This window comes from Muscardinus avellanarius, assembly GCF_963383645.1.
Source record: "Muscardinus avellanarius genome assembly, chromosome: 3".
Lineage (NCBI taxonomy): Eukaryota > Metazoa > Chordata > Mammalia > Rodentia > Gliridae > Muscardinus > Muscardinus avellanarius.
In genome coordinates this window covers 147,540,208-147,567,796 of record NC_137788.1, presented here as the reverse complement: position 1 = coordinate 147,567,796, position 27,589 = coordinate 147,540,208, and the positions used below count along the sequence as shown (strand labels likewise).

The following is a 27,589-nucleotide window of genomic DNA, read 5'->3' as shown; positions in this document are numbered from 1 at the left end:
ATGGGCCGGGCGAGCCGGCCGCTGCTGCTCGCCCCGCTGCTGCTGCTGCTGCTGCCGCCGCCGCCGACGCGGGCGCAATGGCCCCGGATCCGCCTGCCGCTGGGTGAGTGGCGCGACAAAGGAGGCCGAGGGTCCTGCGGCCCCGTGCAGCGCCGGGGAGGCGGGCGGGAGCGAGGGCCCCAGCGCCCTTCCCTGCCGTTTGCCTCCTGGCCGTGCAGGGGTCTCTCCGGCTCGGTGGGGTGCTCGCCGCCCCCATCCCCTGGGCGCTGCTGCTCGGCCCGGGCCCCCGGCTCCTCCACTTGTCTTTGATGCTGGCCAGAGCGGGCCGCGGTGCCGCCCACCCGGGCGAGCGGCGGAGGGGGCTGGTGCTCCGGAGCTGTAAACACTGGCTGCTGGTGTTCCCAGCAAGTCCCTGCAGGGCCCAGAGCTGGCGGCGCCAGGCCCTCCCTCCCCGCTCTTCCAGCCCTGCCTGGCCCACACGGAGGGACCCTCAGCCATGGGCGCCGACCTCCCCAAGCCCTGGAAGCGAGTCGTTTTAGAACGACCTGGGGCACCATCCTCGTTGGTCGCGTTTCTTTCCTGCGGTTCACCTCTGCCTGTCGGGCCACCTCCCTCTCCGGCCTCGTTTTTTACTACTCCCTTTGATCTGGCAGCTTCTCCTGCTCCTCCTGGGGCCCCTGGGCTTTGGAATCCGAGGGACCTGGGTCCCCGGCCCAGTAGGTCCCCTCGCCCCCTGTTTTCCAGTCCCCTCACTTGCCAAACCAACGCAGTTGGAGGTGCCTTGCAAAGCTATCTGGGAACTTTAATGGAACTCGATGCAGCATGTGGGCACAAGGGTTCCTCCAGCTCCTTTGACTTGGTTGTCACATTGTATAAATAGAATAAAGCATGTATAAATTAGAGGTTACAGATTAAAACCGTACCAGACTTCCTTTTCTCTACAGCATCCCCACCCTTAAAAGCATCTTATTACCAAATGAAAGAGTAGAAGCAGCACTTAACGCAGGGCGGCACTCTCTCTCTCTGAACCCTCTGAAGCATTGGCGATGGCCTGGGTTCAAATCGGCTTTAGCCACTTAGGAGCCCTGTGACCTGGAACAAGCCCCTTAGCTTCTCTGGGCCTTGATTTCCTCATCTGTAAAATGGGGATAATAATAGCGCCAGCCCGGAGTTGTGAGGATTACATCTCTCCCTGTTTGAAAAGTCCTTAGGACAGGGCTTGGTACAGAAACCGCTGGACAGGTGCTAGCTACCATTCTTGTTAGGCACTGAAAGGCCACTCCCGTCATCCCACACAGAGCTGGGCTGTTCTGCCTGGCTGGGGCGGTGCCGGGTGTTACTCTGACTGTGTAGCCCCTTGGGTGAGGATGAACAAGGTGCGTCCATCCAGGCGCAGCCTTGCTGCTTCTGTTGTGGTCGAGACTTTCTGGCCCTCACACCCTCCAGCTTTGGGAGAATGTGGTGTGGGGTGGGGACACATGTTCTGACGGACTCCACTTAGGTCCAGGGGATGCCGTCTGGCTCACAGGGCCCTGTCACATGCAGTAAGGTTGGGACTTAAAGTCTTCATTGAACTCGGGGACTTTAATGTCCAACGCAGGAACTGGCTAGGGCCACTCCCAGGGTGACTGGAGGCAGAATCTGGGGGCTGGGAGGGGTCCTACTTCTGAGAGTGGCAGGTGTTCCTTGGTTGTTAACCGCACAGTTCAGGACCTGGCCAGCTTCCGCAGCCTAGCAACCATCTCCAGGATGTCCTGGGGACTGTCACATGCCAGCAACCCCGTGGACAGGTGGCCCCAGGGCGCCTGCCAGGGCTGCTGCAAGGGGGTCTGCGTCTTCTGCACTGTGTGAAGGTATTCAGCAAAGGGCTAGAGAGGGCCTGCTGTGTTCTCCAGCTGGAAATCCTGGAGAAAGAGACATCTTCCGCTGTGTTCTTGGGGTGGGTCTGCCCACAGAGACCTCTTTTCCGGTTCTAGGACCGCAGCCACCTACACTCCTGAGCACAGGTCCTCACTTGGCTGAGCTGCCACCCACCTGGAGCGCCCCTCCCCCATCTGCATGCCAGCCCTCGGGCTGCCTGGGAGTTTCAGAGGGGAATGCCCTGGTGACCCAACAGGCGCACCCTTAGAGCATGGCCTGAGGCGGTTTCCTGCCTCATCCCTGGGGGCTCGTTAGATGTTCCCGGCAGCATGCCCATCCTGGGCAGGCCCATGGTGACCAAAGGATGCTTGGCACAGGGCCCCGAGGCTCTTCCCTTGTGAGCCTCCCAGGGAGAGAGGATGGAACTGGAGACCACATCCTCTTCCTGCCACCTGCCCTTCCCGCAGAATTATACCCCCCAGGGACCAGGATGCCTGGGCTATTGCAGTGAGTTATGTCCATGGTTTAGAACAAAATCTCTCAAGATGGAAGGTCCAATTTGCTCTGCCTCTGGGGTCTCACTTGGAGAACCCCACCACCATTGTTGATAACTAGCACATTTTGGGGGCCCTCACCTAGTTGGACACTGGTGGTCACCCAGTGGCCAGTAGGAGGGGAAGGACTCAGGACAGTGGGGACTCTGGAGTCAGCTGGAAGCCCCTGTGGCAGTAATGCTTCAGAGAAGAGCATGGAACTTGGGTTCTTTTGCACTGCAGACTGCCTTGTGGAGTTCCAGGGCCAGAGCTGTAGGCACAGGAGCAGTGCTGACCTCAGGGTCTGGTGCCTCCCAGCCTGGCCCTGTGGGAGGTTGTGAAGCTAACCTGCTCTCAGGGCTCACCGCCGTCCAACAGGGTCCCCTTATTTGGGCAGTTAAAGGGAGTTATTAATCCCCCCCCCCGCGCGCGCCCTAAGTGTGCCTCTCTGAAAAGTTCTAGGCACTGTGTCTAAGCCAGATAGGAAATGAATCTATGAAGCCTGCAAACTGCTGTCAACAAAACTCCATTGAGCAGAGAGTAGGGACCTTGGTCTGGATCAGCTGCCTGCCCCCCGACCCTGGAGCTGGCACTGGCACTCAGGGTCAAGGCTGCCCCAAGAGGCCCCGATGCTTAATCTTCTGGCTGGTTAGTGGTTCCCCTTCTTTGTCTTCAGCCCTGGACCTCAGGCTGGCCTCTGCGTGGTTCTCAGAGCCCAGTCGACAGAGCTCTAACTAGATGCTAAGAGCCTGGCTGGAGCCGGTGTAGTAACACATGCCTATAATCCTAGTATTCAGGAGGCTGAGATAGGAGGATTGCTCATTCAAGACCAGCCTCAGTAACTTAGCAAGAACCTGTTTAAAAATAAAAAGGGCTGAGTGTGTGGCTTGGTGGTAGAATGTTTATGGGACATTCAATCTCTAGTCCCTCCAAAATAAAAAATAATAATAACCTGGCTGGGAAAACTGGTTCACCATCCTCACTAACTACACCTCCCCGGGCAAGCTCCCCGCTTTCTCCAAGCCTGTTCTCGCATTGGCAAGATAGAAAGAATGTCAGGACCCATCTCCCAGACTTCCGAGAGGATTACACAAAATAATGCATGTAGAGTATTTGGCTAGGTGCCTGGCACGTGCTGCGTGCATCCCCAGCGAAAGGCGGCAGCTCCTGCTCTGCTCCGCTGGGAACCCCCGCTGGCATCGCTCTGTGAGGCTCTTTGCGCCATGTGGACACTGTCTGAGTGCTGGCTGTATACAGGCCTTCTGCTTGGTGCCAAGGGTGCCAGCACCCTGCCCTGGCCCCCAAGGGCTGACTCATGGTCATTCCCAGGGGTCCTGCTTAATTTAGCCCGTTTCTCAAATGCTCCTGCCTCTCCCCTTTCAAAGTCCTCCTTTGCCCCAAGAATCTCCTCTGCTTGGGGCTGGACTCCCCTTTCCCCCTGCCCTTCGCTAGGTCCCTTCTTCTGCCCTCTTCATCAGTCACTTTCCGTGGGCATGGAAAGGCCTGTCAGGGCCCAGGAAAGCCCTCGGCTTGCATGGCTTTGGGGTACCTCCAGGTCGGGGACACAGAGGGCGGGGAGGGGCCTGGAGAAAAGGCCAGACTCAAATTGTGTAGCCTTTACTTCTTCCTCTCCCTGTCCAGGGGCCTGTGGCAGGCGGCACCAGCCCTCCAGCCCTTAGGAGCCCTTAGGTTCTGCCTCCCGCGGCTGTGACCGGGCTTTTCTCCCTGGACCTATCTGCTTTGCACTGTGGCTCCCGCTGTGGTCTTCTAGCCTCGTAGACTCCAGAGACCTGAGGGTCTGCAGTGACAGGCTTTCTGTGGGGGTGCAGGTACGAGACAGACAGCCCTCATTCCACCACACTCCTCAGTTAACCAGACTAGTCGCTCCCAATTAACCGGCCTCCTGCCTCCTTTCTGACCAGTCGCCTACAGGAAGAAACAGGGAAACTGCTTCTGCGGAACACCCGCTGTGCCAGGCATGCTCTCGCTCTTGGATGCAGAGGTACATTTTATCTCATTTAGAAGAGGACACTGAAGGTCAGAGACGTTAACTCACATCCTCAGAGTTGTGGCTAGAAAGATAAGGGACCAGCTCGGGCTCTTCTGCCCCGGAACCACATGCCTTCTGTTGGAGCTCCTGCTGCTCGCTGCTTCTCCAGTGAATCCTACGAAAGCAGCAGAAGGACCCAGCTCAGCCCTGGAGGAATTGATAAGCCATATGATTCCATCTGGTAAAGAAATCTGTCGAGGTCACTCCCCGACAGGGCCTCCGAGGGCACAGCCAGGGACGGAGACATCACAGCACCAGTCAACTTGGAGCCCATGGGAGATGGGGCAGGTGTCGCAGACTAGAGGGTGGTGGGCCAGAGCCAGCTGGAGAGGTGTTCTGTTTGGCCTCCAGGTGACTTAGAAAATTTAATTAGTGGCTGCTATTTAAAACTTAGGAAATTATATATAAGAACACAGATTTCCGGCTTTTCAGACGACCTGGCAAATCCAGGCCCCCTGCCTTTCTGGTGTAGCAGGCACCCTTGAGAGGGCGACCCCTTCACACGTGGCTCTGTGACTCCCCGCCCAGCACCGTTCTGGTCCCTGTGGCTTGCTCTTGTCTCCCCACAGTGCCTCCCGTGTCCCACTTCTATCTGAGGACTCCGATTGCAGGGCTGAGTGTGTGGTACCTGCAGAGGGACGCAGTGGACGCAGCCCTTTCCAGACACACTGCTGCGAGCTTTGTAAAGTTTTAGCACCTCTACACTGATCCCTTTGAATCCGGGGCCCCTCCCTGGACCAGAGCACCCCAAATAAGAGGACTCTGTCATTCGTTCATTCATTCAGTCCACAGACACTTCTCAGAACTCACCGGAGCAGGGGTTACAGATGTGGGATACAGATGCGGCTAAGAAGTGGTCTCGATCCTCAGGGTACTCAGCTTGGTGGAAGAGACAGGCACAGAAAGCACATTGGCATCATCAAACAGTGTCACCAGCACACGCCGAGAGGTGTGCACAGACAGTGGCAGTACCCGGGGAAGGTCCTGGCCCGCTGGAGACGCAGGAAGGCCTTCTGGAGGAAGTGAAACCCAGTTGAGAGAATTCTCCCAAGGAAGAACACCAGTCTGTTGAAGCCAGGAAGGACCTTGCCGGCAGAGGGGACTGCCTGAGCAGAGAGAGACTAGTGAGGAGAGACGGCCCTGGGTAGCAGTTCTGTGCTGCTCAGTTGGGACAGGGAGGCAGGAGCATTTGGGAGCTTGGAGGATGGGGCCCCAGTGGGGGTAAGGACAGGGTGGCGACAGTTCCCAGAGAGCCAGGTGAGCACAGTGGCCGCCTGGCACGGGCCGTGGCAGCGGGCTAGTGAGGCCAATGGACTCTGAAAGCCCTGAGGTGGTCAGTGGCAGGCTGTGGTGATCTCTCTTGTGTGTGTGTGAGGGAGGAAGAGAGTGGGGTTCCCAGGACATAGGGCCGCACAGATGCCAGTTCCCAGGCCACCTGGTGGGACTAGGAGGTGGCCACGGAGGGCCTCCGTGGATGGAGAGATACAGACGTCACCAGCATCCATATCGTTGAAGGATGGGCAGGGTGCGTGGCCTGGGACTCGCCCAGATGAGGGGGGATAGGACCAAGTGCAGATGCCAGGAGCAAAGCCTTGAGAGGCTGAGGGCTGGTTAGTCATGCAGACTGTGGCAGCACGAGTTCAAATCCCAGCCCCACGGCTGTCCTCCAGGTGACTCTCACCTAAGAAATGGAGAGGATAAACCCTGCCTCACAACTGCCCAGGAGCATCGTGTGACTTCACCCACTATGTGCTCGAATATAGTATCTCTGAGGGATGGAGGCTGGAAGGATTGTGAGAAAGAGGAGGTGATCCAGGAGAGGAGAGGGACACACAGCCAGGCGGCTGATGGAAGGCCATTCGAGCCCAGCTCCGGGGGTAGTGAGGAACGCAGGCAGGGCGTTGCCCAGAGGATCTGGGGACATGCAAACTTGCTAGAATGGGCACTGAAGAAAAAGACTGCCTTCTGAGAGGTAGAGTCTGAGGAGACAGAGGACGGCATCGAGGTCATCTACGCCTCACACAGCCTCGGTTTCCTCAGAAGAAGAGGCGGCTCTGAGGAGGAAGGTAGACCCAGGGCAGAGGCCTCACGACAGGGTGTTGGCACAGCCAGCCCAGAGCAGAGGGCAGAGGAACTGGCCAAGGTCCTAGGAGGGCTGGGAGCAAGCGCGGAGGGCAGGCCGTGGGCGTACCTGCCCTGCCTGGGGTTCTGACAGGCCTTTGGCCAGCTCCTTTGGGACCAGCTGGGAAGCAGGCTGTCAGGGGCACGCCCTCCCCAGGAACACAAGTGCTTTCTCGTGTGTGTGTGTGTGTGTGTGTGTGTGTGTAGGGGGGAAATACTGGGAATTGAACCCAGGTGTGTTCTACCTCTGGGCTATTACCCTGGCCATATATATATATATATATATATATATATATATATATATATATATATATTTTTTTTTTTTTTTTTTAAACAGGGTCTCACTAAGTTGCGGAGGGCCTCATAAAGTAGCTGAGGCCGGCCATGAACCTGCACTCCTTCCTGTCTCAGCCTCCCAAGTACTGGGGTTCCAAGCGTGTGCCACCACGCCTGGCTTTATTCTTTATTTTGAAACAGCGTCTTACTAAGTTGCAGAGGACCTCACTAAGTAGCTGAGGCTGGCTGCAACCCTGTGATCAGCTTCCCAAGTACTGGGATTACAAGCGTGTGCCGTCAGGTCAGGCCTCCTAACTCTGTTTTATTTCCTGTTTTGAAACAGGGTCTTGCTAGGTTGCTGAGTCTCACTATGCTGTCCTCGCACCTACAAGCATCCTGTCTCAGCCTCCCAAGTAGTGGGGTTACAGGCGTGTCACCACGCCCAGCTATAAGTGCTCTCTGGACCGCGTCAGTCCAGGGAGAGGGTGCCCTGCACCCCGCAGTGTGAGCAGCTTCCCCCAGGTCTGGACTCTTCCCCTGCACTGGCCGGCTGACAGCCAGGTTGACCTGGGGAAGGGGTGGCTGCCCGCTGCTTCCTGCCCAGCGTTGAGGGGCGTGGAGGGAGGAAGGTCGGCCCTGGTGGTCCTGACTGAGCTGCCTGCCGCCGGCAGTGCCCCTGCCAGGACAGGGGGCCCAGGAGTTCTGGTGACTTGGCATGACATCCCTGGGATGGACTCTTCCCACTGGAGGCTCCCCAGGGAGCTGGCCGCATCCTGCTGGGGCCTGTGGAGGGCAGGATCCTAGGTCCAGGTCAGCGTCTCCTTGCGGTGCCAGCAGCCAGCAGGAGGGGGTGGGGCTCTGAGTCACAGTGCTGCCACAGCTCCTTGCCTTGCCGGCCTGAGGTGCCTGGGGTGCGGACTGCCCCGGGTGGGGATGGTGCTGAGCCCTATTCCCGTCAACTCAACCTGGAGAGCCCCAAGCTTCCGGCTGAGTCATGGCAAGTGGAGAGGCTGGATGGGGCCGGGGGCTGAGTTGCCCCTGCATCACTTCCTGTGGAGAGCCCACACCCCTGGGGACTGGGGCCCTGCAGGTGGCCCGTGTGCCCAACCCAGCCAGCTGTCTCCAGGAGAGGCCAGCCCCACCCCAGCTTCTTAGAGGGCAGCCTGCCAGGCAAGGGCACAGGTTTTGGGGACCCACTGGCTAGGCCCAGGATAAGTGGGGCATGCACCCTGACTGGGAAAGCCAGCTACAGCCTCGGGCAGGCCCAGCTGTCCGTGCTGGACAGGCCACCGGGCAGGTGGACTTGAAAGGTGTCTGAGCAACACACACAGCTCCAGACACTGGCCCAGACGCCTCCGTGGCCCTGGAGCCACAACAGAGACAACGCAAAGGTAGACTGGCCTGAGGTTTACCAGCGCTCCCAGGGGGCGAGGTGCAGAAACTCCCCGCCCAGGCACCTCTCCACAAAGAGCGCCAGCAGCTGGTCCACAAGCTCGGGCAGGCCCTGCGGCTCCCTGCACGTAGACACAGAACACAGACACACAGACACACGCAGACAGAGGCACACACACACACAGCCGCACACAGGAGGCCCAGCAGGACCCCACCTGTCGACACAGCCACTGTCACTCTGGAGGTGACCAGGCAGGAACGCCACCCCCAACACGGCCCACACAGGCTGGCGCACCACGGCACGCGCCTGGGATACGCACATCCCCATTTGGCTGCGAGACCCTCGTGAGGCCGGGTTGGGGCCTGGGGGCGTTGCCCGCTGGCTCTGCCCACATGGGGAGGGAGGCCCGTAGCCCTGCCCGCTGGCAGCTCTGGCTAGGCTGGCTTTTCCTGCAGGGTTTTGGGTTTTGTTTGTGGATCAACACTGAGTGTTGGTCGTGTGCCAGACGCCGTGCCTGCACAGGGGGAGCGTGCGCAGGGCTGTGAGTACAGCGCTTGGTAAACGTGGGCCATTATGTCTGTTATTACGGACATCATCTCACTTCTCCTCACCACAGCCCTGTGAGGTGGAGTGGTTATTATCCCCACTTTACAGATAAGGAAAGTGAGGCTATGAGCGCTGAGGTGGCTGCGCGCTGGCGCTGGGTGTGAGCCAGGGCCCGCCTCCTGCCGGCCCTTGCAGTCTTGTCTTGTTCGGATGCCCAATGGGGGAGCCGGCCCCACAGACCTGCCCTGGTAAGGCCCCCGGAGCCCACGGAGCAGGGCCAAGGCCGGCAGCACACCATTTTTCTCTTTCTAATTTTTGTTTGTTTGTTTGCTTTATTGATTGTTTTTGTAGGAGTTTGAACCCAAGGAAAGGGTTTAATCTCTCTGCAGGCCACATCCCCAGCCCTTTTTATTATATGTATATATGTTTTTTGTTATTGTTGTTGTTGTTACTAGGATTGAATTCAGAGGTGTTCTACCTCTTAGCTACACCTCCAGCCCTATTTTATTTTATTTTTTTGTGGTACTGGGGGTGGAACCCAGGGGCTTAATTGCAGAGGGCCTCACTAAATAGCTGAAGCTGGCTGTGAACCTGTGATCCTCCTGTCTCAGCCTCCCAAGTACTAGGATTAAAAGCATGCACTACCATGCTCAACATCTTCCTTCCTTCCTTCCTTCCTTCCTTCCTTCCTTCCTTTTTTTTTTTTTTTTTTTGTGTGTGTGTGTGTTACTGGACACCAAGCTATACCCCTAGTCTTATTTTTTTTTTTTTTTTTTTTTGGTGGTACTGGGGGTGGAACCCAGAGGCTTTCTACCTCCGAGCTATACTCCCAGACCTATTTTATATTTTATTTGGAAACAGGGTCTCACTAAGTTGCCGAGAGCCTCACTAAGTAGCTGAGGCTGGCTTTGAACCTGTGCAATCCTCCTGTCTCAGCCTCCCAAGCGCGGGGATTACAAGCGTGTGCCACCATGCCCAGTTTCCCCCAGACCTATTTTTATTGTTTATTTTGAAACAGGGTCTCACTAAGTTGCAAGGCTGGTCTCAAACTGATAATCCTCCTATTTCAGCCTCCCAAGTACTGAGATTAGAGATGTGTGCCACCATGCTCAGTTACACCATGGTTTTAAGTCTGGGGCTCAGAGCAAGAGGAAGAGGGCGAGGTGGAATGGATGGAGTGGGGGAACCCTGCCTCTTCTCCAAGGCACCTTCCACTGTCTGATCCGCTGTCGTTTTGTTCAGAGATTTCCAAGATGTCTGCAGAAGATGTGGGGGCTCTGAGCACCCGCCATGTTGGTGGGGCCAGACTGACTCAGGGACCAGCCAGTCCCTGGCTCCCCTTCAGCCTGGCCGCACTGTCTGTGGGACCCTGGGCAGCTTGCCACCCTCCTTGGCCCCACGAGAGGCTGAGCTGCGCCCCGGGACTGCGGCTTATCTCTGGCTCTTGGCGTGACTGCATCTGGACAGGCTCCAAGGGTGGCCTCCTGCTCCCAGTTAGACCCACCCGTGTGGAAATGCCCCTCCAGCGGGAGATAAGCACCCACAGCAAGCCGCCCTGGCTCTCTGCAGGGAGGAGGAGGGATGAAAAGATAAGGGCACCCAGAGCTATTTGCTTTCATCTCTCTGATTCCTCACGGGACTCTCTAGAGTTCCATTTCTTCCTCTGCCTGGGATATGTGTGTAGAAATGACGCTCCCCGCAGCAGGCGGTCCCAGATCAGCAGCACCCCGGGCCAGCCCCGGATTCCAGGTGACTGCTGCATCCACAGTTTTGTGACCCTGGACGTAGGGACGGGGCCTCCTGGGCCGGCCTTCTTTCTACTCCAGCCCCTCTTTTGCTGGGAGGCCAGTGGCTTAAACTCTCTGAACTCTGAGGGCCTCATTCGTGAGCTGGGAGGAGCAGCAGTACCTGCCTCGCGTGGTGGTGGTGGGGTGCAGTCAGCAGCGCATTCGGGCTGCTGGAGACCCGCGGTGGCCGAGGTGCGGGGCCTCCTTACATGGCGTTCTTCCCAGGCAGAACCCAGGAGGACCAGTATGCTCATGCCAGTGTACGCAGACGTTTGTGGTGTGGAGCCTGAGCGGCGTGACCAGCCCCTGGTGTGCTGGCAAGTTTCTGGTCTAGGAGGCTTGGGTCTCAGGCTGGGAACTTTGCTTGGGCCTCCCAGACTGTAGAGGTGGTGAGGGGAATCTGAGGCGGCAGTCCTCTGGCCTGTTGTGGTTGTGGACTTGGTAGTTGACACAGAGGCTCTTGCTAGTTCAAAGAGAGGTCCTCTTGAGACCACAGCCGCCCTCTATGGTTTTAGTAGCCGAGCTTGGCTCTGGACCTCAGGCAGGACTTTCCCCAGGAATTCTCAGTGTAGCCCTGGGCCTAGTATGAGACCCCAGCTTCAGAAACACACGTCCCCCAACTCTAGTACTGCCCTGTTCCCTGTCTGGGAGACATCCTGCAGAGAGGGAGGTAGGCCTGCTGTTGACTGTCCACGTGCATCAATCCCAGATCCCCACAGGCTTCCTGGGAAGCCCCTCCCGAGCACTTCCTCCAGCATTAGCTGCTGGGTGGTTGAGAATTAAACTTTCCAGAAAAGGTTGGTTTGTATTCTTCTTTTTAAACTAACAGTGAGGACAGAGTAACTTCATTTCCCTTTTTCCTTTGGCCACCAGAAGACTCAGTGTTCACTGCGTAGTCGATCTCTAGTAGCTATGTGAAGACCTTGTGACCTGCTCCCGTGACTCCTTTCTGGTTTAGCTGTCTTCAGCTTGTGTTTTTCCTCTGCTCCTGACTTTAATGACTATATTTCACTACTCTCTTTTCTTAATGGTTCTTGCCCTTTGTGGAATGAGGCTGAGGGTACGTAAAAGCACTCAACACACAAACACACGTGAAGTCATCCTCATGCTCCATCGGCGCGCTGCCCGCTCCGCTTCCTCGGCTTCACGAGGCTGCATTTGTTTGCGCGGTCACAAGCCACTGGGCAGTGAGGCCACGCCCGTGGTGTGGGGGGTGCTTTCTGCTTGTTTTCCTGTTCTCATCAGCTGCTTAGAATTTTTTAAATAATTTATTTCCAAACTATTAGTTACTCAAAGCATAAACAGTACCCTGGCGGATCAGCAGGTGTTTACTTTCTTCTCTCTCTCTCTTTTTTTTTTTTTGCAGGTCTGGGGATGGAACCCAGGGGCACTCGGCTTCCGAGCTACACCCCCTGCCCAATTTTTCATTCTTTATTTTGAAACAGGGTCTCACTGAGTTGCAGAGGCCTCACTAAGTAGCTGAGGCTGTCCGCGATCCTCTGGTCTCAGCCTCCCGAATGCTGGGATGACAAGCGTGCGCCACCACGCCCGGCTTTGGCCCCTTTTTTTAGAAGCTGCTTTTATTGGTGTATTATAGTCTCACATCATACTGTAAATCACGTTGACATGACATGCATGCACAAGCTCTCGGAGCCCCTCTCCACTTAATATCCTTCATTTTCTAGAGTATTGGGGGCATTCTGCCCCCAAGTTACACCCCCAGCCTTTTTTACTTTTTGTGTTTGAAACAGGGTCTTGTTATGTTGCTAAGTGTTATGCTACCTTGCTAGGCTGTCCTCAAACCTGTGGTCCTCCTCTCTCAGCCTCCCAAGTACTGAGATTACAGGCATGTGCCACCAGAGCTTGCCAAAAGTGGCAACTTTTAATTATTTAGTGTTCTGGTTCTGTAAATGCTTATAATGCTTATGTCACTGTTTTTCTCTCCCTTTTTGGGGGGGTGGTATTGCTGGTTGAATTCAGGGGCATCTACCTCAGAGGTGCAACCTCAGTCCTTTTTTTTTTTTTTTGCAGGTCTGGAGATGGAACCCAGGGGCATTTGACCTCTGAGCTACACCCCCTGCCCTGTTTTTTATTCTTCATTTTGAAACAGGGTCTCACTGAGTTGTGGAGGGGCTCACTAAGTAGCTGAAGCTGTCTGCGAACCACAGTCCTCTGGTCTCAGCCTCCAAATGCTGGGATCACAAGCGTGCGCCACCACGCCCAGCCCTATTTTATTTTATTTTATTTATTTATTTTTGGTGGTACTGGGGTTCCTGGAAGCCCTTCTCCCTCCGGGCTACACTCCCAGACCTATTTTATATTTTTTATTCGGAAACAGGGTCTTTTAAGCCAGCGAGGCTGGCTTCGAACCAGCGCGATCCTCCTGTCTCCGCCTCCCAAGCGTGGGGATTACAAGCGTGCGCCACCACACCAGGCTCCTATTTTATTTTTTAATGTGAAATAGGGCCTCACTAAGTTGCTGAGTCTGGCTTCGAATCTGTGATCCTCTTGTCTCAGCTTACTAAGTACTGGGGTTACAGGTGTTACCTGCACGCCTGGCTTTGTTTTTTCTTGTTACTTTTTTCAGTACTGGGGATGAAACCTAGGACCTTGAGCATACTAGGCAAGTGTTTTACCACTGAGCTGTACGCACAGGCCTTTTTTTCTTTTTTCTGTTTTGAGACAGTGTCTCACTAAGTTGCCCAGACTGGCTTCAAATTTGAAATCCTCCTGATCCTAAGTACCTAGAATTACAAGCCTGTGCTTACATGCTGGGCTCTGAAGCTCTATTTCTTATTCTATTAGCCAATGACAACATCTTGTGAGCCTCTTCCCTCTGCTCGGAACACAATAGCCTACACTTTTTCTAATGACACCTCTCCACCATCATGCCACCACGTCATGAAGTCTGTCTGTTGTACTCACGCTGCTGAGGTCGAGGTTGACAACATTCAGAGCCGTTTAATAGCGTAAGCCTCTTACAAGTGCCTGTTGCTCAAAAGTGAAAGGCCAGGGCCCCATGTTCTCATTCTGTCCAGGTGGATTGTACTCAGAGAGGCAGGATAGGCTGGATTTACATTTCCTTCTCTTTGGGCGGAAAGCCACTCAAAGAAGCCGGGCGTGGTGGCGCAGTCTTGCAATCCCAGTGCTTGGGAGGCTGAGACAGGACGATCGCACAGGCTTGAAACCAGCCTCAGCAACTTAGTGAGACCCTGTTTCCAAATAAAGTATAAAAGAGATCTGGGAGTATAGCCCGGAGGTAGGAAAGCCTCTGGGTTCCACCCCCAGTACCACCAAAAAAATTAAAAAATAAAATAAATAAATAAATAAAGCCACTCAAAGGCGAGTGTTAAGAGTGTTAGTGTTTCTTTTCTTATATCCTACCATGTATTCCTGTGCGTGTGTGTGTGTGTGTGTGTGTGTGTGTGTGTGGTACTGGGGATGGGATTCAGGGGCATTCTACTTCTGAGCTATATCCCCAAGCCTATTTTATTCCTTTATTTAGAAACAGGGTCTTCCTAAGCTGCAGATGGCCTTACTAAGTTGCTGAGACTGGCCTTGAACCTGCATTCCTCCTATTTCAGCCTCCCAAGTACTGGGATTACAAGCATGCGCCACCACGCCTGGCTTCTCCTACGGCTTCTCCTACGTATTCAAAACCCATGACTTTCTGTTTTAGTTTGCTTCATATACTGACCATGTCTTCCTTGTACAGCCGTGTTTGCTTATTTTTCCTGGGTTTCTAACACAGCATCGTCTTTCCCAGTTGTGTAGTGTCCCACCGAGTGGAATGTTGGGATCACTTTTCACCCGGTCCTCTTCTGTTGGACTCAGGTCATTTCCAGTTTTCATTCGTGTGAATGTTGCCGTAATTCATTACTTGCACCTTTGTGTGTGTGTTTCTTGTACAGTGTCTGAGAGTCCAGGAGTACTGCTTCCCACTTAAACCTGGCCCCACCCCAGCCCCTGGCCACCCACCACCCTGGCTGTGCTGACCCGCCTTTGATTAAATGGGCCTGAAGGGTGTCAGAGGTTTCTCTTGGAAAAGTGAGCCCCAGGTCATGTCCATCTTCCTCTCCCCAGGCTCTGAAAAGCGGCCAATCCTCAAATTTGAAGTTGAAAACATCTCCAACTACACAGCCCTTCTGCTGAGCGAGGATGGACAGACTCTGTACGTTGGTGCCCGGGAGGCCCTCTTCGCACTCAACAGCAGCCTCAGCTTCCTGCCGGGGGGGGAGTACCAGGAGGTGAGTGGTCCAGGGCCGAGGGAGAATGGGAGTGATGCCTGAGCTCCTGGGCCCCAGGACGGTGCAGGCAAAAGAGCAGGTGGGCTCAGCGACGCCTCTGTTGCCCCTGTACCCCCCCAGCTACCATGGAGCGCGGATGCCGAGAGGAAACAGCAGTGCAGCTTCAAGGGCAAAGATCCCAAGGTGAGCTGGGATGAGGCCACTGGGGGAGGGAGGGCTGGAGGGGATGGAGCCAGGCCCAGTGGAGAGGCAGGAGGTGGGCAGACTACCCAGGAGCAGTGGAAAGGGCGTCTGAGATGGTCACCCTTGGTTTGAGCCTCAGCCCTGCACTTACTGTCTCTGTGACCTTGGAGATGACGTCCATCTCTCTGAGAACTCAGCTCACAGGCGTAAGGCGCCGCAGACAGCCTCTGGCTCGCAGAGGGTGAGAGCCGTGCCCTCCACAGATGGCCCTGAGCCAGCGAGCTGGCCGGATTCCTTCCTGGGGAGTTTTGCTTAAGCCATTGGGTGGGGTCTGGGCCCATTCGGGGCTCTCCTGAGGGGCTCCCCGCCGTCCCCAGAGGCTTTACCCATCTTGAACGTAGTAAGAGGCCCTGGCGGAAGTGACGGAGCACCAGACTCGGGGTCCTGAGTCAGGTTCGAGTCCCGGCTGGCCCTCATGCAATCATACCTTTATTTAGTAAGTGTTTATTAAGCACTTGTTCCTTTTTAAAAAAAAAATGTGGTGCTGGTAGGAACCCAGGGCCTCACTCATGCTAATTAAGTGCTAACAGTGAGCTGCGCCCCAGCCTGTTTTAAGCACTTATTATGTCCGTGTTTTTTAGGCACTGGAGATAAAATTATGAGGGAAAAAATGGTGGAAAATCAGTCAGTTTAAAAGGTGGCCAAAGCTGGACGTGGTGGCGCACGCTTGTAATCCCAGCATTCAGGAGGCTGAGACCGGAGGATCACGGTTCACGGACAGCCTCAGCTACTTAGTGAGGTCCTCCGCAACTCAGTGAGACCCTGTTTCAAAATAAAGAATAAAAAAAAAAAATAGGGCAGGGCCTGTAACTCAGAGGTCAAATGCCCCTGGGTTTCCCCAGACCCACACACACACAAAAATGTGGTCAGGTTATATTTCACTTAAAAAGTGGCATTTGAGGCAAGATTTCAGAGGCGAGAGAGTGCCCGCGTGGCTTATGGAAAGGAACAGGGCCTTGGATTTTATTCTGGGTGAAATATTTCAGAAACCAGTAGAGAGGTAAGCAGAGGTAAATCTGTGAAATTTTGTTTGGTTTTGGTGCTAGAGATTAAAACCAGAGGTATTTTTACCTCTGATCTACTCCCAGCCCTATTATTTATTTATTTATTTGGTGGTGCTGGGGATGGAACCCAGGGGTATTCTACCTCCAAGCTACATCCCCAGCCTGATTTTTAAATCTTTTTTATTTTATTTTATTTTATTTTTTTTCGTTACTGAGGATGGAACCCAGGGCATTCTACCTCTGAGCCTCACTAAGTACTGGACACCAAGCTATACCCCTAGTCCTACTTTTTTTGTTGTTGTTTTTTTGGTACTGGGGGTGGAACCCAGAGGCTTTTCGAACCAGCACGATCCTCCTGTCTCCGCCTCCCAAGCACGGGGATTACAAGCACGTGCCGCCACGCCCAGCCGAGTTTCACTGTATTTGCAAGGCTGGCCTTGAACTTGCGATCTTTCTATCTTAGCGTCCCAAGTATTAATTTTATTTTAAAGAAAGGTCTTTCTATGAAGGTCTCTGTAAGTTGCTAAGGCTGGCCTTGAACCTGCAATCCTCCTGTCCCAGCCACCTGAGGCCTAGGATTGCAGGCGTGTACCACTGCGCCCAGTTGCCCTGTGTCCCTGGGATAATGTCCTCCAAGATGCTAAAACAGAGGGGAGAGGCCAGTGAGGCCTGGGCGATGACAGTGGCAGGCTCCAGGGTGGCAGTGATAAAGGGACGAGGCATGGCCAGACTTTCCATTCTGAAGATGGAACCACCAGGATTTCCTGGTGGAAAATGGTTTGAAAGATTCCAAGGCTGGGCCCTTGGGCCCCCGACTGAGCTAAGGAGGTGGAAGAACCTTAGGAGTTTTGGGGGAGTGGTCGCTGGTCGGAAGTGTGAGACACCTCGTGGTGCTGGTATCACCTGGGCTCAGGGTCCAGGGCCTGGCGTGTCCTCCTGCTCTGGGCCGTGGCGCCCTCACAGCATCCGTGGGACGAAGTTGGTTTTCTTTGTGCTTCTTGAGGTCCCTCATAGGGGTCCACACAGCCCAAGAAGGTGAGGTTCCCCATCTTCAGGATGACCTCCAGCTGCCAGACAGAAGGAAACTTTGCCAGGTGCAAAGGTTGCTGAGCCTGAAGGTCCCGTGCAGCACACACGCCCTGGTCTTCTGTCCCTTTGACTGCCAGAAGCTCCAGATTTGTTCCTAGTCATGAGTGTCCCTTGCCCCCAGGTCCCTGAGCAGAGGCCCCGTCCCCGGGCCTGGCCCTGGCTCTGGGGGAGAGGACTCAATGGTGCCCCCTGGTGGCACACAGGGCCTGACATCCTCCTCCTCTTTCACCCAGCGCGACTGTCAAAACTACATCAAGATCCTCTTGCCACTGAACAGCACCCACCTGTTCACCTGCGGCACAGCGGCCTTCAGTCCCCTGTGCACCTACATTGTAAGTGTCGCCCCAGCCCTAGGGTGTCCAGGCAAAAGAGGAACTCCCTCCTCCTGCCCTCAGAGCCATTGGCTAGCTCCTGCCCCGGGAGAAGGGCCGGCCTGAGGGGCTTCAGGGTAGCAGCTGGCTCAGTCCCAATGATGGTCCACCTGCAGGGGGTACATGTATCAGCCTGGCCTGAAGACCCCATCTGACCCTGACTCATCATGCCTCTGCTTGCTAGCTTCTCTCCTTTGCTCGGTCCCCTGTGTCACCCACGCGCCCCCCGCACAGCACGCACATACCCTCACATTCCCGCCCTGCACACACTCAGGCAGAGGGTGGCATTCAAGGCTGGGGACTGGGGCAGCAGCTTTGGAGCCAGGAATGCCTGGGTCCGCACCTAACTCAGTTGCTTTCCGAGCCTCATCTCCACGCTGTACCTGGGGCAGGCAGTGCCTGTCGCCCCGGGTCGGGAGTGGGCTGGCCTCCCCTCCGCCCTCTCTCCTTTCCCCTGTGCAGTCTTTTGTTCCCTGGCCTGCTCCTGATCCCACCCGCCTGCTCTCCTACAGAACGTGGAGAACTTCACTCTGGCCCGGAACGAGGTGGGGAACATCCTGCTGGAAGACGGCAAGGGCCGTTGTCCCTTTGACCCCAATTTCAAGTCCACGGCCCTGGTGGTCGGTGAGTGTCGGGGTGTGATGGACTCGCTGAGGCTCCTCCTGGGGGTGGCAGGTGCATGGAGCAGAGGCTTGGCTTGGGCAGGCGGCCGCAGGCCTGAGGTTGTAGGTCTCCACTGGGTTGATTCCCAGGGCAGTGGCCACCGGCTGCCCTTGGGTGTGACTTTTCCCAGCCCCTGCTTCCGGCTCTGCCCACTGCGGGCAGGATGGATGGTGCCAGGGTCACTCAGGGCCCGGAGCAGGGAGAAGAGGCCGTGTCCAGGAAGCCATTCCCATGGGAATGTTTTCTTGGCAGATGGCGAGCTCTACACTGGCACAGTCAGCAGCTTCCAGGGTAACGACCCGGCCATTTCCCGGAGCCAAAGCCTGCGCCCGACCAAGACCGAGAGCTCCCTCAACTGGCTGCAGGGTGAAGTTCCCCCGCGCGGGCGCTGGGACGGGACATTCTCCTGGCTGGGCCCGTCTCCAGGGTTCCTGGGCTGACTCTGTACCCTCTGGCCCCCACAGACCCTGCCTTTGTGGCCTCTGCCTACATTCCCGAGAGCCTGGGCAGTGTGCAGGGCGATGATGATAAGATCTACTTCTTCTTCAGCGAGACCGGGCAGGAGTTCGAGTTCTTTGAGAACACCATTGTGTCCCGCGTGGCACGCATCTGCAAGGTGAGCTATTTGGGCCATGGGGTGGCCAGCTGAGCCCCGCGGCTCCCTACCGGCAGGAACCCCCATCTGCGCCTTTGTTTCAGTGGTGCTAGGGATGGAACCTGGCCCCTCACACATGCTAGGCAAGCGCTGTACCACTGAGCTATATCCCAGGCCCTGTCTTTCCTTAATGATCATTATTATCATAATTGTTTTGATACTAGGGATTAAATCCAGGGGCTTTCTACCTCTGAGCTACATCCATAGCCCCCTGGCCTTTTTTTTGGGGGGGGGGTGGTACTGGGGATGGAACCCAGGGGCCTTCTACCTCCGGGCTATACTCCCAGACCTATTTTATATTTTATTTGAAAACAGGGTCTCTTAAGCCAGCTGAGGCTGGCTTCGAACCTGCGCAATCCTCCTGTCTCCCTGTCTCAGCCTCCCAAGTGCGGAGATTACAAGCGTGTGCCACCATGCCCGGCTTTTTATAATTTTTTTTTTTTTTTTTTTTGAAACAGGGTCTCGCTAAGTTGCTGAGGCTGGTTTCAAACCTGTCATCCTCTGTCTCAGCCTCCCAAGTACTGGGATTATAGGCATGTGCCACTACACCTGACTTACTGGCCTTTTTAAACTACATGTACTTATGACATTAGCTTCCTTACAAATACGAAATACGAATCCTGCTATATCAGGGTGCTTTGGCATCCTTGTTAGTCCAGTAGTCAGTCATGGCCACCTTTCCCTATCTTATTGATTGTGTGTGTGTGTGTGTGTGTGTGTGTGTGAGAGAGAGAGAGAGAGAGAGAGAGAGAGAGAGAGAGAGAGAGAGAGAGAGAGAGAGAGAGATTGGGGATTGAACCTATCGGAGTCCTACCTCTGAGCTACAGCCCTATTTTTTTTTTATTTGGAAACAGCATTTTGCTAAGTTTAGGCCTCACCAAGTTGCTGAGGCTGGCTTCAAAATCTGATTCTCCTGTCTCAGCCTCCCAAGAACTGGGATCACAGGCATGCGCCACCATGCCCAGCTTTTTTGATGGACTGATAGAGAAAGACACAGGGTCTAGCTATGTCTCCCAAGTTGGCTACGAACCCCTAGGCTATAGCAATCCTCTTTCCTCTGCCTTCTGAGTAGCCAGGACTGCAGGCACACAGCCAGATGGCTAATGATGCTGGCCAAGCGCTCTACCTCAGAGCTGCATCCCAGCCCTTTACCTGTTTAGAGCTCAGGCTGGTCCTTGTGTATTCGTAGCCCATAGTAAGGATTGTACCTCATGCCAGCCTCCGGGTTTTCTTGGATTTAGCTAGAATATTGTCCTGGCTTTCAGAGTCTTCAATTCATGGTCTGTCTCGGCCAACCCTGGGGAAGGGGCAGTGGGGCGCCATGCCTTCCCTGGGGCCCCGCCTGTGCCTGAGCTGTTCCGTGCCTCCCTCTTCCAGGCGGACGAGGGTGGAGAGCGGGTGCTGCAGCAGCGCTGGACGTCCTTCCTCAAGGCCCAGCTGCTGTGCTCCCGGCCTGGCGACGGCTTCCCGTTCAACGTGCTGCAGGATGTCTTCACGCTGAGCCCCAGCCCCCAGGACTGGCGAGACACGCTTTTCTACGGGGTCTTCACCTCCCAGTGGTAGGGACCCCGGGACCCAACTGGGGATGGGAAGGAAAAGGGTGGCCAGTGCTGCGCCCGAGAGCCGACCTTGTCTCCAGCCCCTAGAGCTCCGGTGTTAATCTGGTTGTCTGTTTTGTAGGCATGGGGGAACCACAGAGGGCTCCGCCATCTGTGTCTTCTCCATGAAGGATGTGCAGAAGGCTTTCAGTGGCCTCTACAAGGAGGTGAACCGAGAGACCCAGCAGTGGTACACTGTGACGCACCCAGTGCCCACGCCCCGGCCTGGAGCGGTGAGTACGGGGAAGAGGTGGGTCCCAGCCCACTGACGCGGCCAGGTCACATATAGCTCTGCATCTGTCTTCTCATCTTTAAAATGGGGACCCACTGGGTGTGGTGATGCATGCTTATAACCCTAATATGTAGGAGGCTGAGACAGGAGTATCACAGGTTTGAGGACAGCCTCAGCCATTTAGTGAGGCTCTCAGCAACCTGGTGAGACCCTGTTTTTAAATAAGAAATAAAATTGGAGCCAGGCGTGGCGGCGCACACTTGTAATCCCAGCATTTGGGAGGCTGAGACAGGAGGATCGGGGTTCATGGACAGCCTCAGCTACTTAGTAAGGCCCTCCTAAACCTAGTGAGACCCTGTTTCAAAATAAAGAATAAAAAATAGGGCAGGGGGTGTGGCTTGGCGGTTGAATGCCCCTGGGTTCCATCCCCAGACCTGCAAAAAAAAATTAAAAATAAATAAATAAATAAAAATACTAAAAAATAGGTCTGGGGTATAGCTCAGAGATACAAATGCCCCTGGGTTCCATTCCCAGTACCACAAAAAAAAGAAAAAAAAATTGAAAGGGGGAAGGAAACCACAGGGAGCCCACTGTGGCCGAGGCCTATCGGTTGAGGCTCCCTAGAGTGTAAACAGAAGCCCTGCAGCAGCAAGTACAGGCAGGACAGGACACTGCTCATCGAGCGCTCCGCGGCGCTCCAGTGAAAGGATGCGAGCAGGCAGAAGAGCGGTTCTGTTTAAAGGCTGCCGTGTGAATGGGCCAGCAAGGAACCCACAGAGCCCTGGTTTCCCCCACTGGGCATTCCTTGGGGCCTTCAGACTGGTACCCTGGCACTCCGCAGAAGGGCAGGCAGTGTGCCATGGCCCCGGCAGATGCTGCTAGTGTCTGGGGGGAACTGCAGCTGCCCATCTCACTGCTGGCTCATGGCTGGCCCTCTCCTTCAGTGCATCACCAACAGTGCCCGAGAACGGAAGATCTACTCGTCCCTGCAGCTCCCAGACCGGGTGCTGAACTTCCTCAAGGACCACTTCCTGATGGACGGGCAGGTCCGCAGCCGCCTGCTGCTGCTGCAGCCACAAGCCCGCTACCAGCGTGTGGCTGTGCACCGGGTCCCCGGCCTGCACCGCACCTACGATGTCCTCTTCCTGGGCACAGGTGAGAGACTGCAGCCTGCAGGCCGGGGGACTGGGCAGGGCTGGTGGGTGGCCATCCACCGTAACATGGGTGGCAGCCTCCAGCTGGGGACTGAGTCCTCTGCTCTCCAGGTGACGGCCGGCTGCACAAGGCGGTGGACGTGGGCTCCGGCCTACACATTATTGAAGAACTCCAGGTTTTTGCCCCAGGCCAGCCCGTGCAGAACCTGCTCCTGGACGGCCAGAGGGTGAGCCGCGGTGAGGGAGGGGCCCGGGCCCCCCGTTACCACCAGGCAGCCCCCACCTGGCTTGTCCTCCCCTGCCTGGCAAAATGGAAAGTTACACAATCCAGGCCCCTCACGCAGGCCATCAGAAAATGAGGGTTCTTGCCAGGCATGGTGGCGCACGCTTGTAATCCCTGTGCTTGGGAGGTGGAGACAGGAGGATTGCGCAGGTTTGAAGCCAGCTTCTCTGGCTTAAGAGATCCTGTTTGCAATTAAAAAATATATTAAAAAAAAGTAGGTCTGGGAGTGTAGCCCAGAGGTAGAAGGGTTCCATCCCCAGTACCACCAAAAAAGAAAAAGAAAAAGGAATCTGGAGCTGGCACCTGGGAGGCTAAGACAGGAGGGTCTCGGGTTTGTGGTCAGCCTCAGAAACTTTGTGAGACCCTGTTTTAAAATAAAAAATAAACTGGATAGGATGGTACATAGCTGTAATCCCAGTACTTGGGAGGCTGAGACAAGAGGATCACGGGTTTGAGGCCAACCTCAGCAGCTTTGCAAGATCTTGTTTCAAACTAAGAAATTAAATAGGGCTGGGTTATAGTTCAGAGGTAGAATGCCCCTGGTGGGGTGCAAGGCACATGACAGAGGCCTCTTAGAGGTGGCTCGAGTGGCACGTGAGCCAGCGTAGCGGGGCAGCCGGGCCGCCTGCCGCTTCTCATCCCGGCGTCTTGCAGGGGCTGCTGTATGCTGCTTCCCACTCGGGTGTAGTCCAGGTGCCTGTGGCCAACTGCAGCCTGTACCGGAGCTGTGGAGACTGCCTCCTTGCTCGGGACCCCTACTGTGCTTGGAGTGGCTCCAGCTGCAGACACATCAGCCTCTACAGGCCTGAACTGGACTCCAGGTGAGCCCCCCACGGCCTCCCACCTGCCAATCCCTGTACATCTGGCCTCAGAATCCTTCTGTAGGCCTCGCTAGGATCCTCACATGGTCGTCCCCCATCTCAGCAGCATGATTCATGAGCTGCCTACTTCCTCCAAAAGTGACGGAGTTTAGCCAGTCAGCGCCGGTCTTACCTGTCTGGAAAGTGGGGCTGGCGCCGTGGTAGCGCATGGTACATCACAGCCAGGAAAAGCCTTGCAGGAAAGTGTGATTGGCAGGCAAACATGCTTTAGGGACAGTAAGGCCACAGAACATTCTCTTAAACCTTCAAAAAGTGGTCCAGAATAACATGTCTGGGCTGGGCGAGGTGGTGCATGCTTGTAATCTCAGCATTTGAGAGGCTGAGACTGGAGGATCGGGGTTTGCGTACAGTCTCGGCTACTTAGTGAGGCCCTTCGCAACTCAGTGAGACCCTGTTTCAAAATAAAGTATAAAAAAAATAGGGCAGGGGGTATAGCTCGGAGGTAGAATGCCCCTGGGTTCCACCCCCAGTACCACAGTACCCGTTTTTGTATTGCAAAACCTAAAGGGGCACTTACGCAGATACATCTGGAAGGATCATACAAAATGCTGTTGTGATCTCTGGAAGGCAGGTTACATTGGGATTTTTGGAGTTTTAAATTCTTTGTAGTGTAGTTTTCCATTTACTGAGTACATCAAGAATTGCCTTTTTTTTTTTTAAATTGGTGCACTGTATTCATACATCATAGTGGGATACAAACTTTTGTAGACATACATGCACACAACGCCCAGTCAGCCCCCACCCGATCCCCACCCCATTATCTCCCCATCCCTCCCTCCCATGCTTGGCTTAGTGGTTGACATCTAGTATTATAGCAATTTATCCAAAATTAAAAATGATAATCTCACATAACAGTTTCATTTGTCTGATACCAAGCTTTTGATGACTTAAAGATAACATTTCAATATTTCTTTTTACTTTCTTTCTTACCAGAGAATATTTTTTTTCTATTTTTTTTAGGTGAAACTATCATATATTTATATATTTATTTTTCAGAAAAAAAATCTATCCTAATATGGAATATGGACTCTAGATACCCAAAACGATCTTGAAAAAGAACAAAGCTAGAAGATATATATTTTCTGATTTCAAACCATATAAAGCTACAATAATTGAAACAGTGTACTACTATTCTAAAGGCAGATATATAAACCATTGGAGTTAAATAAAAGCCTAGAGCTAAATTCTTCCCTATATTGTCAAGTTATTTTTGACAAGGTTTCCACGAACATTTGGTGGTGGAAATAATAATCTTTTAACTAAATATTGTTGAAACATAATAATTACATGGAAAAGAATAAAGTTGGACCCTTACCTAATCCCATAAACAAATATTAACTCAAAATAGATAAAAGACCTAAATATAAATCTTAAGACTATAAACTTTTAGGAGAAAATCTGGGTCATAAAACCTCACAACACTGAAATTGGCAGTGATTTCTTGGATATGATTTCAATGGCACAGGCAACAGAAGAGTATACAAACTCCCTAAAAAATAAAAAAATATATTGTATATCCAAAGACAATGTAAACAGAGTTAACAGTTACTAATAGAATGGGATAAAATATTTCCAAATGCTATATCTGAAGGTATATTAATATTCCAACTAGAAATCCTAAAAATTAACAACAATAAAGGCAAACAATACCATTTAGAGATAGGTAAAAGACTAACATAAGTAATGAATCTCCACAGATAACCAATCTTAGTTGACTGTTGGATGGAAACTCTTGTTTCTCTGGTTCTTGTGTGTGTTACCTAGTTCTTCTTTGTAGTTAATCTCTTTGAGTATTTTCTCTAGTGCTGGTTTTGAAGACATAAATTCCTTCAGTTTCTGTTTGTCATGGAAGCTTCTTATTTTTCCATCTAATTTGGTAGAAAGTTTTGCTGGATAGGAAATTTTTGGCTGGAAGTTGTTTTCTTTCAGAGTTTGGAATATGTTACTCCAAGCCCTTCTGGCTCTCATGACTTGGTTTGGGAAGTCTGGAGTGATTCTAATTGGTTTGCCTCTGAATGTCACTTGGCCCTTTGTTTTTGTTGCCTTTAAGATTCTCTGCTTGGCTTCCGCATTGGTCATTTTGACAATTATGTGGCGTGGGGATCCTCTTCTCCGATCCTGTCTAAAGGGAGTTCTATAAGTTTCCCGGACCTGTGTATCAACCTCTTGCTCTATGTTTGGAAAATTTTCTGCTATTACTTCCTTGAAGAGATTGTTGATCCCTTTGGTTTCACTTTCTTTTCCCTCCTCTATTCCAATTATTCTTAGGTTAGCTCTCTTAAAATGGGCCCATATTTCTTCAATATCAGATTCCTGCTGTCGGATATTTTTTCCTAGATTAGAAACTATGCGTTCATTTTTGGAATGATCATCTTCTAAGAGTGAGATTCTGTTCTCCATATGGTCTAATCGGTTGTTTGTGCTTTGAACTGAGGCCTTTACTTCATTAATTGCATCCTTTATCTCTTTTTGGCTCTGAGTTCTTTTCGAAGCACCTCTTATTTCTACAGTTATTTCCCTGATTTGATCTTCTAGAAGTCTCTGATTTTCTGTTTTATCGGATTCTGATGTTGTGGGGTTGTGGGCATTCATTGCTCCAGTATTATTCCTCTTTCCCATGATTTCGGAAGTTTGTGCCCTCTCTGGGTTCTTCCCTTGGGTCACTATGACTTCATTAAGGTGTTCTGGATCTCGAGTCAGTAGTATCTCAGACCCCACTACTCCTTTACTGGGTTGTATCACAGAGTCTCTGACCCAGAGAGTCAATAGAGGCTGCTTTAGACTGTGGGGGGTGCCAGGTTGCACGTTCTCCTATGGTGTGATATCTTTGCCACCGCCCCTCCCCCACTGGTTCAAGTCCCAGGGAGTACAGTACTGGGATTTCTCCTCTGTGGCCCGCAATTTGACTCACTGTTCTTGAGTACGCAGATGTAGCTGTACTGGATTCGGTGAATCAAGAATTGCCTTTTTAAAATTATTATGATGTAAATCAATGCATGTCTATTACTCAGATAGTTACATACAGACCCAGCTGTCTTTCCAGACTTTTTTTCTGAGAGAACATTCTGCCTTTGTAATTAAAGGAAAGAGTATGTCAGTTTTATTCATAATAAAGTGCAGACAGGAAATGCTCACTCAATCCCTGTGGGGCTGGGGAGTCAGCTTGCAGAAGGCTCCTCTCCCTTGCTCTGGGCTTGGTGTTCCCTGAGCACCAGGTCTCTTGTCTGGGCTCAGGTCTGCACTGAGGGACAAAGGAACATGGCTTTGTGGGGCTTCCTGGCTAACTCAGACTCTGGTCCTCAGGCCGTGGATCCAGGACATCGAGGGGGCCAATGCCAAGGAGCTCTGCAACATTTCCTCAGCCAGTCCTCGGGCTGCAGGTAAGGTGCACCCTTGGGCTGGAGGAGCGAGGCAGGGGTCCCAGGCCTTTGCCAGTCCCAGGAGTTCCCAGAGTTGCCCATCATGGCACCAGGGGCACAGGTGGGAGGAGCGGGGCAAGCCTGGAGCTGCTTTGCACACCAGCCCCTCCACCCCGGGCCTCTTCTGCCCACAGGCAAGAAGCTGTGTGAGCAAGTCCAGTTCCAGCCCAACACGGTGAACACCTTGGCCTGCCCACTCCTCTCCAACCTGGCCACCCGGCTCTGGCTGCACAACGGGGTCGAAGTCAATGCCTCGGCCTCCTGCCGTGTGTTGCCCTCTGGGGACCTCCTGCTGGTGGGCAGCCAGCAGGGGCTGGGGGTGTTCCAGTGCTGGTCACTAGAGGAGGGCTTCCAGCAGCTCGTGGCCAGCTACTGCCCAGAGGTGCAGGAGGACAGGAAGGCGGATGGAGGCGGCAGCGTGCCCATCATCAACACATCCAGGGTGAGCGCGCCAGCGGGTGGTGTGGAGAGCTGGGGCGCAGACAAGTCCTACTGGAATGAGTTCCTGGTGATGTGCGCGCTCTTTGGGCTCGCCGTGGTGCTTCTGGTTTTATTCTTCCTCTACCGAAACCGGGACGGCATGAAGGTCTTCCTGAAGCAGGGGGAGCGCGCCAGCGTGCACCCCAAGACCCGCCCTGTAGTGCTGCCTCCTGAGACCCGACCACTCAACGGCCTCGGCCCTCCTAGCACATCACTGGACCACCGAGGCTACCAGGCCCTGTCAGACAGCTCCCCGGGACCCCGGGTCTTCACCGAGTCAGAGAAGAGGCCGCTCAGCATCCAGGACAGCTTTGTGGAGGTGTCTCCTGTGTGCCCCCGGCCCCGGGTCCGCCTGGGCTCTGAGATCCGAGACTCTGTGGTGTGAGAGCTGACTCCCAGCTCAGGCCGCCCCGGCTTGGGGGCTGTGAACACTCATGTCGGCTGGGCCTCTGCTCCTCATGGAACACAACCATGGTGTCCTGCCCTCTAGAGCCCTGGAGCCAGTCAGCTCCTCCCAGCCAGCAAGCCTAGCCCGGCCGCACCGAAGGTGGGCTGACCTTAGGGCCCAGCGGGGCCTGCCCAGGTGGGCAGAACAGTGCTCCTGAGTAAACTGAGCCCTTCAAAAAGACCGAAAATGTGAAGCCAGAGAGCGAGGGGAGAGCGGGCATGGACGCCGTGTAGGAGGCCAGGCTGCACCCTTCCAG

At 54.0% G+C, this 27,589-nt stretch overlaps 1 protein-coding gene across 2 annotated transcripts; it reads left to right on the top strand.

Moving 5' to 3' along the window:
- Positions 1 to 27,270, top strand: SEMA4B (semaphorin 4B; the record flags this gene model as incomplete). Of its 2 annotated transcripts, none has more annotated exons than XM_080691131.1 (14): positions 1 to 103; positions 14,650 to 14,813; positions 14,934 to 14,996; positions 17,383 to 17,481; positions 18,033 to 18,144; positions 18,436 to 18,549; positions 18,648 to 18,799; positions 20,216 to 20,397; positions 20,519 to 20,669; positions 21,613 to 21,823; positions 21,934 to 22,049; positions 22,760 to 22,926; positions 26,290 to 26,366; positions 26,540 to 27,270. In XM_080691131.1, the coding sequence occupies 14 exons, from the start codon at positions 1 to 3 to the stop codon at positions 27,268 to 27,270; spliced, it is 2,442 nt and encodes an 813-aa protein (XP_080547257.1). The 2 variants fall into 2 exon arrangements, with proteins under 2 accessions (XP_080547257.1, XP_080547256.1); XM_080691130.1 differs by having other exon boundaries at positions 26,290 to 26,371; positions 26,536 to 27,270.
- Positions 27,271 to 27,589: the final 319 nt, after the last annotated feature.